Source organism: Halyomorpha halys, unplaced genomic scaffold (genome assembly GCF_000696795.3).
Source record: "Halyomorpha halys isolate HHAL.00 unplaced genomic scaffold, Hhal_1.1 Scaffold694.1, whole genome shotgun sequence".
Classification (NCBI taxonomy): Eukaryota; Metazoa; Arthropoda; class Insecta; order Hemiptera; family Pentatomidae; genus Halyomorpha; species Halyomorpha halys.
The window spans coordinates 20,007-35,885 of record NW_027111898.1 but is presented as its reverse complement, the minus strand read 5'-3'; the positions used below and the strand labels follow the sequence as shown (position 1 = coordinate 35,885).

At 32.1% G+C, this 15,879-nt stretch overlaps 1 protein-coding gene across 1 annotated transcript in view; it reads left to right on the top strand.

Moving 5' to 3' along the window:
- The window catches only part of LOC106685450 (ankyrin repeat and MYND domain-containing protein 1), a gene marked incomplete at its 3' end in the record, with an annotated part of 54,783 nt that overhangs the window by 19,932 nt on the left and 18,972 nt on the right, over positions 1–15,879 (top strand). Inside the window, 6 exon segments of the mRNA XM_014428124.3 lie at positions 4,011–4,206; positions 5,445–5,537; positions 8,975–9,131; positions 10,381–10,552; positions 12,895–13,008; positions 15,150–15,281. Coding sequence (XP_014283610.1) covers positions 4,011–4,206; positions 5,445–5,537; positions 8,975–9,131; positions 10,381–10,552; positions 12,895–13,008; positions 15,150–15,281 — 864 coding nt within the window.

The window sequence follows — 15,879 nt, the reverse complement described above, 5'->3', positions numbered from 1 at the left end:
ATAAACATAAAGGCTTATACAACAAGTTGCTGAGAAAATCCGCTAGGGGCTCTTATGCATTTAACGTTTAACATGACTTCAAATAGGGCTGCTCACAATCTTATAGTTATAACATTTAACATGGTAAAACATTTAACATTTAACACAACATCATGAATACCCCTATTATAATGAAGGACCATTCTTCCTTCCTCCTTGTTTTGTGAGGCCCGTCAGCTCACAGACCGAGGCGTAGGACTGATGAACTTGACCTACCCCGTACACCTTCCTTGTGAATCGCGTGTAAACGTGAGTGAACATTACATAGGACAATGGGTTCTATTGCTAACAAAACTCCATACTCCACCGTCAGTACTCCTTTGCCCAGTGACTGATAGGAGAAAGGAAAGTTTTGGAATAAAAATGCTATGCAACCTTCCAACAACTGCGATCTTTCTGAATTCTAACGCCTTTAAGGATTTTTACACTCCTTCAATTTTTTTTTTTAATGTCAAATTAATGTTTTGAAGTATATATAGTATAGTAAATTTATTTACTTATGTATTCTTTTATTTTATACGCTTCTAATAACATTTTTTACATGTTGAAAGTGTTTATTTAAAAAAAAAAATTATTTTTGATTACTTTACGTTACCTAATTGTTTTATAGAAAATGTGGTGATATACAATAATTTTTTTAAGCCTTTATTCAGTAATTCAGTTAAAAACCTGCTAAAACATTCATGTATCAGCTGATAGCATTCAGTGGCATACACTTTTGACGAAAGTTGTGATGGTTAAAAGTAGGTATTTAAACTTTATTAGGCTAAATATTACATTTTATACATTATATAATGCTTATTTAAATTAAAATAAAAAAAAATAAATTAAAAAATCATGATTTTAAGACGTTTTCTAGTGGAGCCTTCGCCAGGTGTTTCGGTCCTGTGTCCTGACATCCTGTGCCACACAGTTCTCCCATCTGAGTTTCGTTCCTCTACTTTACCTTCTTTCTAGGTTTTATTTTGGAGTATCATAAACATTCATCCGAACAACGCGCCCAGGACAGCGACGTCCAATCTTAAAGCTGGAAACTAAAAATTAGATTTTCCAAATAGCTGGGTAATGTTCGCATTATTCAATCTTCTTCCATAGATGCCAACCTTGATCGGAGAATATTGTTCTAAGGGTCATTCTCTGTAAGATAAGGATTTCACTCTTCGTTAGAGTCCACGCCTTTGACGCACACATGAGAATAGGAGAGATCCACGACTTGTCTCCGCTCACCTTTTCTCCGCTCGCTTTTCTTCTTTAGTATGTTATCAATTTTTTTCATAGTTTAAATTTATTCATAGTTTGTAACTGTCAACAATGCAAAAAGGTTTATTATAAAAATCAATATTTGTTTGTTCGTATCAATATTCTGTTGCACTGCCGTATAGTAGAGCTGGGAAGAAAAAAAAGGCAGTTATCTCACCCCAATTTTTGATTAATTTATTGAAAACTATGTATAATTACGAGTAAAAACTGATGAGTCTGCCAAGTATAGGTAGAGGGAATAAAAAATGGCTGCTGTTTCAACACATTTAAAAAAAGCATAAATTGTTCATTCGGAGCTCTATATCTTGAAAACTACTCACAACACTAGAAAATCTATAAGAATATTATTTAAAGAAGTAAATTTGCTAAAATATTAGTCCTAAAAGACCTATTTACGCCCAATAGTACTCGAGATATAGCTTTTTAGAAAGCAACATTTCATAAAAATGTACTGAAATATCAGACACACAAGAAAACCTAAGAGAACGACATTTAAAGAAAAGTAAATTTGCTAAAATATGAGCCCTAATAGAGTTATTTAAGTTAAATAGTTTTCGAGATTAGGTTTTTTAAAAGTTAAAAAATGTTGTATGGGAGGTACTGAAAGATCAGTAATTAGTGAATATATTTTGAGAAATCTATATCTCAATATCCATTCGACGTACATATGTCTATTAGCACTCAAATTAAAGCTAAATAATTGTACGATAAAATAGTTTATGACCTTTAACTCCCAAGGAATAGTAATTTTCATGATATTTGCTCAAATAAATTGATTTGTAGTTGTTCAGACAATGAGTTTGATTTATGAAAAACATTATTCCAGAAACCATAGACATACAGATGTCTGCCAGTACTCACATTAAAGCTAGTTAAATTTACTATAAAATATTATATAACTTTTATCTTTATAGGAGAAGTAGTTTTTACGATATTTGATAAAATAAACACACTAAAGGTTAATTTCTAGTTGTTCGTATAAAATGTTGGATTTTTGAAAAAATATATCTCTTGAACCATAAGACGCACATTTGTCTGCCAACACTCAAAATAAAGGAAATTTAACTTACTATGAAGTAGCTTATTACACTTATCTTCGTAGGGGTAGTAGTTTTTATGATATTCACAAATGAATTTAAATTAGTCAAATGAAAATTTGTCCGAACAACTATAAATCAATTTATTATACCATATTTCATGAAAAATACTACTCTTAAGAAAATAAACGTCATATACTACTTTATAGCTCATGAAACTAACTTTAATTAGAGCGCTGATGGACATCTGTGGGTCAAATGGTTTTTGAGATATAAATATTCAAAATAAATTCACTAACTACTGATCTTTCAGTACATTTCATACAACTTTTTTATGAAATGTTGCTTTTTAAAAAGCTATACCTCGGAGAATATTGAACGTAAATAGCTCTAGGGCTTACATTTTAGCACATTTACTCTTTAAATGATGCTCTAGTAGATTTTCTAATGTTGTTGTTAGTTTTCAAGATATAGAGCTCTAAATAAAATAAAAAAATATTTTTAACGTTTTGAAACAGCCACCATTTTTTATTTCCCCTATCTATACTTAGCAGACTCATCAATTTTGACTAGTAATTATACATAGTTTTCAATTAAGTAATCAAAAATTGGAGTGAAATAACTGCCTTTTTTCTCTTCTTGGGCTCTTGTACTATTAGTGCTGGACATTTTTCTATTTATTTCGAGGAACATATTATTTTCTAAGGCAACAATAGAGCCTACATAATCAGAAATATAATTGTTCAAATAAAATGATTTGTATCCGAGTTCAATTTCCAAACACTCTTCATTAATTCTTTAAAAGTCCAACGTTTCGTCCAATTCCGCCATCCTCGGGGACAATCTATCAAAGAACAGATTTTATTATACATTTATTTTTAATAAAAAACATTATTATTAATAATTTAACATACCTAAAATATAAATTTACACCTCAGATCCAATTATTTAAAAACTTTTTGCAGGCTATTCTGCCCAAGTCATTAATTTTAGTCAAATCACTCTATGAAACAATAAAACAACAGTGAATTATATTAATTTATTAATAAGTTTGCCTAATTAACTATAATCATTTTCTTGTCACATAGGGTTTTTAACCTTTGCCCTCAGATCCGGTATTTAATTGAATTTTTCAAACTTTATTTTGGTCTAAATTCTTATTTATTTTATAATTAAAATTCATATCGAAGTGAATTTTAAATAATAACATGAAATTACCCATATTTTATATAAATTAATTTTGGTTAAAACCTCTGCATATTGATGGGTCAAATTTCTAGTGTCTCTTTTCAAATTCACTTTATAATTAAAGTTCTCTCATATATAAATTGATGTTGAATCAAGTATTTTTTTTTTAAAGTGTTATTTTCCTTATGTAAAATTATTCTAGTGTCAAAATCATTTTTATGTTGGTTTTTAGCTACACGGTGTTTTATTCGTATCTTTCTCCTTATTTCTTATATCATTGCTGTGTTGATACATTCTATTAGCACAATTGTTTAGTTTCACCTATTTGTTTCCTGTTTTATCTCTTTAATTATTAGAGTTAAATTTATAAGTGCATTATTTCTTACCGCTTTCCCACCATTAAGAACTGTATTTGTATCCAAAAATACAATAATATATTTATTTAACATGAATTAGATATTTAAAACTATGAAATATCATTGGCAGGCAAATGATGCACTTGACGTGATGCGGTTGTTGAACGTCCTAGGAGCTGATATAGATGCAGTCAATGATGAGGGGTTTAGTGCATTGACGCATACTTTGACGAGGTACATTGCGCTAAAATATGATGTGCATAACTGGAGCGAGGGCTTCTTGCACAAAAGATATACTAGATATGAAGATTTTGAAGATTATGAAGGTATACGTTAATTTACATTTTATTTACAGCCTTTGACGATTCAACACCAGAAAGAAATTTATATTCGCTAGATTTTTTTTCTTGTAGAAGTTAGTAAATCTCACATTTAGTGAGGTACTAATCGGTAATCATTATCATTAGCCATTTCCGTGATATAGATATTGACGAAAATACGTCTGAACAGGTGGACAGTTTTAAGTATTTATGTTCTACGATAACTGCAAAAAATTAAATTGATGAGAAAATAAATGCAAGGTTGAAGGTGCGATATGCTTGTTATTTTGAATTTCGAAATTGCTTAGCTCGCACCTTTATCCATCCATTTATCCAAAAACTTAAAAATTAGAATTTATAAATAAATAAATAAGTAAAATAAATCTATTCGCGATAATTAAATCAATAGCATTTTCATATTCTACATATCCCGAAACGTATAAAGGGACCTTAACATGTTAGAAATCAGAAAAGTTAAAATAAATCGATAGTATTTCACATTCTACATATCCCAAAACATAAAAATGAACTCTTATATGTTAGAAATCAGAAAAGTTAAAATAAATCGATATGTGGCCTTAAAATCGATAGCATTTTCGTTTTTCGCGTGTTAAGAAAAATAAGAGAGCCCTAATACATTAGAAATCAGAAAAGTTAGAATTAATTTATACGCGATCTACATACCGTCATAGGCCTGTAAAACAAAAAATGACGTCTTTATACGAATACAAATTTATTCGGATGGTTAGTCATTTAATTTTTTCGAATAAGAGATTACTTGTCCATAAAATTGACGAATACAAACGTATTCAAATGGTTATTCGAATTGTTTTGCCCAAATAATTGATTATTCGTGTAAAATAATGATGAATAAAAAGTATTCGGATGGTTTATCATATGTTTTTGTACGAATAATTGATTATTCAAGTAGAAAATTCATGAATAAAAAAGTATTCGTCTCTCGTCAATCGAATAATATTTGCTCAACTCTGACTAGGAGTTACACTTAGTGCCAATGTGATAATATTTTATAATATATTCATTATTCAATATCATAAGTATATTGAATAAATTGGATCTATACAGTAAACTGCTTTGATTTCAATTTAAATTACTATGAGAATTGGCATAGAAAAATTTATAAAACAAAAAAATCATATTTATCACTACTATAGGCATGATCATGTTTTTCAGAAAGATACGTTTTCTTTACTTTTATCTACTGCTTTTTATTCCTTTTTAAGGAGAACGTTGGTTGGATGAGTGCATGATGAGTGATATATCCATACCTCCTAGCTCAGGTTCATCTAAAAAACGAAGACATAGTGGATCAATAGGTAAAATTAATTAATTGTACAACATCCATTAATTTCTACTATTAGTTCGTTTCCCCTTCATGAGGTGCATAATATTTGGTTCAATTGTATAAATATAGTAAACGATAATCTTATTTTGATTAACAAACGCAGTTGTATTGTAGCGGCACTGCTACCTGTTGGTCTACGCTGTAACTACTACAGCCATCAAAGCAGCTATAGCACAGCATGACGTAACCTACCTGCTAACACGGGAATTACTACTGTACTCAAGCAAACACCGTAAATTGATATTTGTACTATTCCTTGCATTCTTTATATTCGTTGTATGCAATTTCACAATTAACTAGAAACAACTATATAATATATTGTAATATTCATAAATGTATCATTCGAATTAATAAAGACTACAATAGAATCAGCTGATCTACTGAAAGATAACGTCTTACACGTAGTATCTCTCGATTGCGTTTAATAGCCCTTCCTATACCTACAACGTGACAGTGCACCTTCGGATTCTGTATACTCCTCCCCCCCTACTTAGGGAACACCAACATACAAAGACATGACTGTAACTCTGAGATCGAAGGGAAACAAGTCCATCGGGAAGGATATCCTAATCAAACAGCTCCTTAGAAAAGCCCACATTTACTCCTGCTCTCGCCTCAAATGCTTCCCAACGGAGTGGAAACATGCTATCGTCGTTATACTTCTTAAGCCCAGAAAACGAGGAGCGGACCCGGCAGACTACTGGCACATCAGCCTCCTGAATCACATCTAAAAAATATATGAGAAGCTAATCCTTATCCACATCCGCAAACACTGCTACACGCATGACGTCATCTCCCGAAACAAACCTGGTTTTCGCGTGGTGTGAGTTACTACCAAAAGGTACCCTGCAAAGCGATGTGGCAAACAACCTCAACAGGAGCCTTGCCATGATTTCACTAGACTGTCCACAGGCATTTGACTCTGCATCCCATTCCTTCGCACCTTCAGACATAGCACCCTGTAGAGCGAAATTACCATCCTTAGAGGACTTACGGCTGATACCAGTAATACTCATCCTGTCTAAACGCCTCTTTAGCAGCTAATTTACCTTACCTACAAGGACACGCTTGTCGAGGGCCTTCGGGTAAAGAATACACAACATTATGAACTGTAACTAGATTTCACAAAAATTTATTTTTGTATTTGTATTGGATTTTAAAATAAAATTCAAGGTGGCATCCTAGAGATTGTTTTTATACTGTCGAGGTGTTTCTGTTAGATTATGTGGTATTGACTCCAGTTGAAGATGTGAGGTACTCTATACCGAAACATCTCGACAATGCGTGTTCATACAGGTTAGATAGCTGGTCAGTTGACATTTGGACAAGGTGAGTCCTACGAGAACTAGCTGCGAATCCTCGAAGAATGGAAACTTCACCCCGTTGGGAACGAGCCTAGAGGTCATGAAGGGGTAGCAAGTCCTAGAGGAGCTAGCCGTACGTTCTTGTAGGAAGGAAAATTTACTCTGCTGAGGATTAACCTGCAGTTAGGGATCGTAGGTCCTTCAGGAACTAGAAGCAGATCCTTACGAAAAGAATGAGAGTTTTAGGATAGAGGTGACCTGTAGGATTTAGCATGATATAATAACACATCACATACGTCAGAAAATATTGGTAGAATATACTGATCTAAATAACTATTCACTATTTTCCAAGAAGTACCAGAGTATTTTTTTTTTTTTCAAATTTCTCTGAAACAAAGTTACTAAATGAAATAAATCTATGCTACGAAATTAATATAACACAATTTGGAACATACCACCTTATTCTACTACTGATACTAGAAGGAGAAATGAATACTTAGCTTTGGTTGAACTCATTACCGATTCGGTTCCTTAATTAATATATCTGGAGGTGAGGGGCCTTCACATGATGATGAAACAAACTTAAATGAAAAAAAAAAAAAAAAAAGCGGGGTCAGGAAAGGAAAGGAGATAGAAAGGTTAGAAGACGATGTTTATGGGACCCTTCTTTCCCAACTACTTCATAGGAAGGGGTTGGGTGAGAGAATGGAATAGTGGGTTGAAGGTAGAGGGAAAGTTATAATAAAAGTAATGTGTCATCGTGTAATATATTGCTGTACTGTTTCCAACTGTAGTTTGTTATGTATGTGGACCATGTTTCGTATCTCCAGTGATGTGCCTCAATAAATCTTCTATAGTATGCTGTTATGATAACGCCGAAGGGAAGTCAGGGCTGTTGGGTAGAAGTAGTGTAGTAGGGGTGCACCGTTTAGTAGTGAAGGTCTGTCTATTACTTAGTATATCAGTAGTTTGAGTCAGGTTGACAGCCCTGGTAAGTAGAGTAGGTGTATGGTTCGGTTGGACGTGACTTTATTACATGTATTCTGTATTTTATGTGTGCAGTGAATTAGAGTCGTCTTCATGTCGAAGTAAGTGAGATTTCTTTTGGCCTATATTGTTTGTTCGTTTAGTTTTGTTTCTCTGTTTGTAGTTTTCTTTTATGGGAAAGTGATAGCGTCAGTTTTTTGTGTATTGATGTTTAAGATAATGTCTCTGAGTTTGTCCGTGATAAGTTGGGCTGCTATTTGGGCCTTGTCCATGGCTTTTCTTGAATTGATGCTATCTGAAAATATATATCTCTATATTCATATTCATAGTCATCAGCATATGCAGAGCTTTGTAAATTATCCATCTTCAGCCCGACTATATCGTCAGTGTAGATATGTAATGTGATTGGCTCAAGGACTGAGCCCAGGGAAAGGCCACAAATGACTGGCTGTGGAGTGGAAATTTCAGTTTTGACATGAATTGAGAAAGTACGATCACTGAGTTACGAGCCAATAATGTCTACCAGTTGGTCCGGGTTGATGAATGAGTTAGGAGTGAGGCACAAAGCCATATGCATGTGTACAGTCATGTAATATCACGGCAATGGCAAAATGTTTGTTGAGGTTGACTGCTCCATCACTTTGTGGTAGCAACTTAAACCACGCGAGAACCATCGCAGTGCTCTCATGTGAGATTTATTTTCACATATATTTTTGATATATGATGGAGGAGGCTGATGGGTCGGTGTGAGCAGATGTAAACGTTAAGGAGAAACATGTGGGACTTTCTCGGGAATTATTTTAGTAGGACATGCGGAATATTATCCTTTCCAGATGATTTGGTTCCCAATGCTGCACGCTGATCTATTTTGAGAATTGGTGTTGGCTTTCAGTCTGGAGGGGGGGAGGGGAGGAGGATGATGACAGACCGAGAGGTGATTTGTGAGGTTGTACATAATATAATAGCTTGCTCGAATTCATCTTCGGTCTTTAGAATGACTAAGGTAGAAATGGTTCAGATACAAACGTTTCTGTATGCAATGCTATGTTTTGATATTAAGATGACGACGTAGGTTTCATCTAAAATGGAATTAATTGGAATAAATGTCACAATACAGCAGGTCGAATATCCAAATCTCCAACGATTCGAACCTCACCATTATATGAGTACGAGCCGCCAACGCATTATGTTTTTGAATTTACTCCAGAACCAAGACTGTCGCACCACAGGAAAGAATTAATGGGACCAGATGCTAGAACTGCGAAGGAAAAGAGGTCAGGTAGTTCTATGATCATTTAAAGTTGGATGATGTTTAGATAAATATAAATCTAGTCTATTAGGATAGTTGTGCAAAAATAAGTTTTTAACAATTTTTCCTAATACTTAATGTGTACTAATAAAATAAGTAATGATGTGCCAGATATTAAGATTACTCTGTGTCATTTCTTTATTCACGTTGGGTTAAACTCAATACAGAAAGATAAGTGTACATTTCAACTTTCTATTTCAGGGCAGAAAGAAAATTGGGAATTTATTTTTTTAAAGTGGCAGATGGTACTAATTATTTATTCTTGGCACAATCTCGCCCCTCTAAGTTGGGTGATATTAGTACACTATTTTTTCTATATAACGGTTTTCAGTGATTCATTTTCGGTTATTTAACCACCACATCTATTCGAAACTGAAAGATGCAAGAGAAATTGTATATCAATTGTATCTATACTTTAATAAAAATTGTGTAGAAATAAAATGATACTGTATAAAGGGGTACTAAGACCCATCTTAACTTATGTCTGCCTCATACGGAGTTCAGCTCAGAATCTGCCCCTCAGAATTATTAATAAATATTCATATTGCACAAAAATATCTAAAAGGCACTCTGAAATAAATATAGGATTACGTATATAAACTGACGCATAATTCCTCCCAGTCTTACCTCAACTCATTAAACCCTCTGATAAGAAGAAATAGGAAATTACACTAAAACTACAACCCGTAAGATATAAACACAAAAGAACCAAACATATTATGAACAAGATGGTAAGGGGTGCGGTCACAAGGAAACAATACTTAACAACTTGCCAACGTTTCGCCCCACTTTGTAGAGCTTAATGGGGGCTAAAAAGGTACAAAAATAACTGAAAATATTTTGACATAATAGAATAAAATACAAAAGGTAAATTAAGGTAGGGTTAAAATTATGTAAATATAAGTGAAAAGAAAATTATATACAAATGAAAGAAGAAAAGAATATAAGAATATAAAGAAGAAAAGACAATGATAAGAATATATAAAAAAAAAAAAAAAATAGGCAAAGTATTAGGCTAATAATGAAAAAGAGATGTAAAAACAGAAAAGTAGAAATGAGAAAACAAAATTTAACAAACTAAAAAGCGGAAACTAAAGAGGTAAGTTAAGATTAAATAAAGGTGGAAAAAGAATAAATACAAATAAAATTAATAATTTTTAATTTATTAAAAAGTTTCAATGTCCACATCGATAAAAAATTTTAATTACTTTTAGATTGGAGGTTATTCAAAATACTGCCTTCTACCTTCTTGATATCGGGGTCGATTTACACGTTTCTGTGACCCCTGCTCCAGTTATGGTTCTTGCTATATTCAGCGGCAACTTGCCAATTGTCGAAAAAATACTCAAAAATGGAGCAGACGCTAATGAACTTCATAACATAAATGTAAGTTTAATATATTCTCATTTTATTTTTATAATTTATTAATAGCTGACTATATTAATAAATCAACTTACGTATAGTAAGTCAAGAACAAGTTCGGGCAGATGAGAAAAAACATCAAAAAGATTAAAAACTATTTATTAAATACCCAAATTTCGGCCCACTTTGCAGACCTTCTTAAGGATTACAAACAGCTAATCATAATGAGTTATATGTTATATGACAGAAGTAATAAGAAAATTATAGATGATATGACTGCTAATAGGGATAAAATTAGTTGGAAATAAATTAAATAGTAATAAATGAGTTAAACTATAAAAGTTGAAAGAATGGCATTATGAAAATGTACGAGTATATACAGCATACCTACCGTCACTTAAATTGTGTATGATAACTCGAAGGTCATAAAAAAAATTTTAATAATTAAAAAATATATAATAAATAGATCATTCTAAGGAAATATTAAAAGAATTCTTGAAAACGAAAATAATTATATATACAGGTATGGTACAAAACTATTGTTTGGACGAGAAATCTTTAAAACGGTTCATTGATTATTTTTGTTTGTTTTAGTAAAAAAATCGAATGTTTTTTTCTTCCTCGAGATATAGGTGGCCATATAATTATATAATACATTATATTGTGTACTGTAATGATACATGCGACATAAAAGAACTTCAATTTTAGAGTACTTATTTATTTTCTATATTACATAAAAATAATAACCAAATGTTTAATCATCTAGAATAATATTCTATAATGAAGGCCTAACGAACCCGAAAGTTCGATGGCAATACCACTTGACGCTGTTATATCATCTATTTCTTGTTTATAAAATTTTAAATAAATAGAATGTGTTTTATATACATCGTTTTAATGTTTTCGTAATGAATTTTTTCAATCCATTCTAGAATAAATCGATTTATTTGATTAATACTCAATATATATAAGGCGTTTGGTGATCAAATGAGGTAAATGCAAAAACTTTTTTGCGTAAACTCTTAGGACCGCCAGAAATTCATTTCCGTGTTATGTATGAATTCATTTATAGTACTATATATTTGCCTCAGTTTTGGCAAAATGTGAAATAAATTTTCTTTTTTTGTTTACGCAAGCCAGAAATGGGCAAAAATTATTATAGAGACTTTTGATCGATACTGGCACCCAGGACTGCTTTAAAAACTCCGTAAATTGCTACCTCCTATACACTTTCTCATCATCCGTTCCTTTTTCATTGACAGATTATTCAAAGTAAACCACACTGGTTCCTATTCATCATTCTTCTCTCAACCCGCTGGTATTCCTCAAGGTAGCATCCACGATCCTATCCTCTACATAGACTATACAGCTGACATCCCAACTAATAAAAGACTGATCTACAGGAAAATAAGGCCTATCTGTACATACGGAGCTGAGCTTTGGGGCTTCATTAAACCTTCGAATTCCCCTTGTATCCTACCATTACAATCCAAAATCCTTCCTAAAATCCTCATTGCTCCTTACTTTTTCACAAAGAAAATAATTTATAAAGACTTTAATTTTCTATGAGTAACCGATCTAACCCGAACCATTTCCCAATCCTTCCATTATAAACTTCCTAACCACCAAAACCCTTTAGTTTCTAACATTGCTTATCTATTTCTGACAATCCTCCGAAGTGCCTGAAAAAAGGATGGCCTCGAGACCTTCTAGTGTAGAAATATTATTAGAATGGTACCAATAGGTAGTTTCTCTACATGGCTTTATCACTCCATTTTGATCTTACATCAAATTTACTAGATGTATTTTTATATAAATCAGATGTAAATTGCAATAAATATTTTTTTTTTTTAAATTGGCATTTAAATAATTTATTTATTAATGGTTGATTCATGAATAAGGGTCGTGTCCATGGCGTCTGCCCTCTGACGGTGGCTTAAGTTTTAGGAATTATTATTTTACCCAATATAGAATAAATATATATATGATTCAAAGAAAAAAATAATAGCTTCTTTCCTGTTACTCTAAACATCAAATCTGCTTTACCTTTCGATTCAGTACGACAAATTACGTACAATACGACTATCATTGAAATATAATGTTAATATATGGGTTAATTTCTTTCACTGTTAAGTCACTGGTTCTAAGTGAAAGTAAAAAAATTTCAATTTTTTAAGACATGACCTATTTAAGATATGACAGTTTAGAAATAATTTTAACCAATTTTCATTTATTAGACTCTCATAGGTTTTTTTTTTTTTTTCCGCAAGGAATAAACTTGTTCGCTAGATAGAGATAAATCCTTTAGTGTGTCAGTCTTTGATTTGATAACATTTTTATAATGTGGGCTTGATATTTATTTTCAGAACGGGCATCTTACCGCCCTCCATATCATAGCTCACGCTAGACCGCTGCCTACTTACCCGGCCATGGTCAATCTCTTGCTTCGCTATGGAGCCGATCCCAATCTCAGAACTTCAGTAAGTTAAAATACCATGATATATGTTTTAACCCTAGCAGCACCAAGGGGGGGCTTGCCGAGCCCTCACTTCCGATTTTTTTTAATACTGCTCTCAAAAAATTTTTCACAGACAAGGAAAAAAATCTATTTACCTAAAATTTATCTACCAACATGTTGGAATTGATTTGAAAAATATTTGATAAGGAGGAAGAGTACGAAAAATTATTTGTGTTAGAAAAATGAGATGAGGGCGGGTGGAGCTCCCCCTTGGTGCAGGGAAGGGACCTGAGGTTCATCAAAATGCTGGCTTCTGATTGGCTGCTCACGGAAGTGCACCAGCTCGCCCATACTCTCACTACTGGTCTGATTTCCTCAGTTTTTTTAACTTAAAAATATTTTCGGACTGATATTTTTCTTTGGTTTTTTAGTTGTTCTGAAAAGAGTTGACACATGTGAACCTGCTGAATCTAGTGATGAGCATTCGTAAACATAAACATTTTATTCTTATACCTAAGTTCAGACAATAGAATTTTTTTTTTGTTTTAAAATATTCATGAAATTGAAAATAATTAAAGTTTCAGCGACCCTAGGTTTTTGTTGTATCATGTATTCTAATTCTTTTTTTAATTCCAAATTAAAACATTTTCATAATAAAGCATATAGAAATCTTAGGTCCTTATTTTTTTTTTAAATAATCCTTATTCTACCATCTTATTTACAGAAGTAAGAAGAAATTATTATATTTCAAAAGAGTAAGTTTACCATAAAAGGAAAATTAATGATATAAGGGTTAAAATCAAGTGAGGGCTTGTGGAGGTCGTCTTGGGAAGTGTAGGGCTCGGCGAGCCCCTCCCTTGGAGTAGGCCGTAATGAATACTACCTTGGTGCTGCTAGGGTTAATCTATTTTCATCTTACATAAAATATGTTAAATTAATTCTATAAACGATTAGAAAACTGAAAATACTGAGTAATTTCTAAAGACCTCTGTGCATACCCAAAAATGTTTCAACTTTCTTATCTTCAAATTAAATTACCTGCATCAGCTTTTGGTGTGCGACCTTTATAGTGGCATATACGACAAATGATAGTGAGTCACCGTGTTTGTAGCTGAGTCAGGCCAAAAGAAACCACAATTATTATTACAATTACTATAATTTGAAACTTTGTAAATAAAATTACGATAGCAAGTAGATGTAACTACTCCAAAAAATGGGTCCACAAAATTATAGGATTACTTGAGCCCATTAGAGAATGCCGCTGTGTATAGTACAAGAGCCGGGAAGAAAAAAAGGCAGTTATCTCACTCCAATGTTTGATTACTTTAATGAAAACTATGTATAATTAATAGTCAAAATTGATGAGTCTGCCAAGCATAGGTAAGGGTAATAAAAAATGGCGGCTGTTTCAAAACCTTAAAAAACACTAATTTTTCATTCGGAGCTCTATATCTTAAAAACTACCTACAACACTAGAAAACCTAAGAGCACATTATTTAAAGAAGAGTAAATTTTCTGAAATATTGGCCTTAAAAGAGCTATTTACGTCCAATAGTTCTCGAGATAGAGCTTTTTAAAAAGCAAAATTTAATAAAAACATTGTATGGAACTGGTACTGAAAGATCAGTAGTTAGTGACTTTATTTTGAAAAATCTATATCTCAAAAACTAGTGTAATGGACTATAAAAAGGTCTATGACCTTTACCTTCGTAGGAATAGTAGTTTTCACGGTATGCTAAAATAAATATTGAGATATAGATTTATCAAAATAAATTCACTAACTACTGATGTTTCAATGAATGAAACCAAAAGTTTAAGAAAATTATATATAATTATCGCAGTGCTATATTAGTTATTATAATTATTATTTGCTTGAACAAAATTTTTTATAATTAAATTAATAATTTTTTTTTAACTCCTGGAGGGGGGAGCTGCTGTACCTTTCCAACGTTTACCCATGTATACCTTACCCGAACACGCAATGAATTATAGATAAAAATTAATAAATGGCAATAGAAGAATAAAAGGACCGATTTAGACAATTGACCGATGTTCTTTGAGCCGAAAAAGGAATTATATAATTTTAGCATTTTATTATAAGACTAATTTATCCCTGAAAGATTCAGCAATATTTTTTTTTCAGAAAAAAACATAATTTTTCAGGTTAATTATGACATGGCAGAGTGGGAGTATCTTTTAGACTTTATCAAGTTACCACATCCAACAGTTGACGGACTAACTCCCCTTCATATTATTGCCTTGCGCACCGATGCTACGTACGTTACCAACAAAGAGGTCAAACATGGTTCAATAACTAATTAATTTATTATTATTATATATTATTTTATAATAATAACAATAATTTGATTTATGAACAACTTTCAATATATAAAAGATTTCTTAGTTTTCTGCAATCCATTTTACTTCCCATTCCTTAATTACTGAACTGTCATCCATAAAATTTCTAGAAAAATCTATGACCAAATGACAATTTGGATGGAGAAGTACATAACATGTTGCGGTTGTATAAAAACAATTTGAATTAAATTTAAACCGTCTTTTAGTGACTTGTACAGTTTTGTTTTTAAATGTATTCCACTCCAAAGACGTTTTATTTCGCTTTAGTCTTCCACTAAATTTTATTATAATCTCTCAGTTCAAATTATTTCCTAGGGTAAGATTCGTTGAGGGAAAACCTATGTACCTTTATTTACTTGAAAAAATATTTTAACCTATAATTGTTAATGTTTAAGGCAATAACCCTCTCAAAACACCTTGTTTTTTAGAGTTTATAACTCTGAAATGGAACAACATAAATTAACCCAAAATGTTTGAGCGATTTTCAATAAAATACGAATATAAAAATTATTGGAAGATTATTGATTGAACGTGT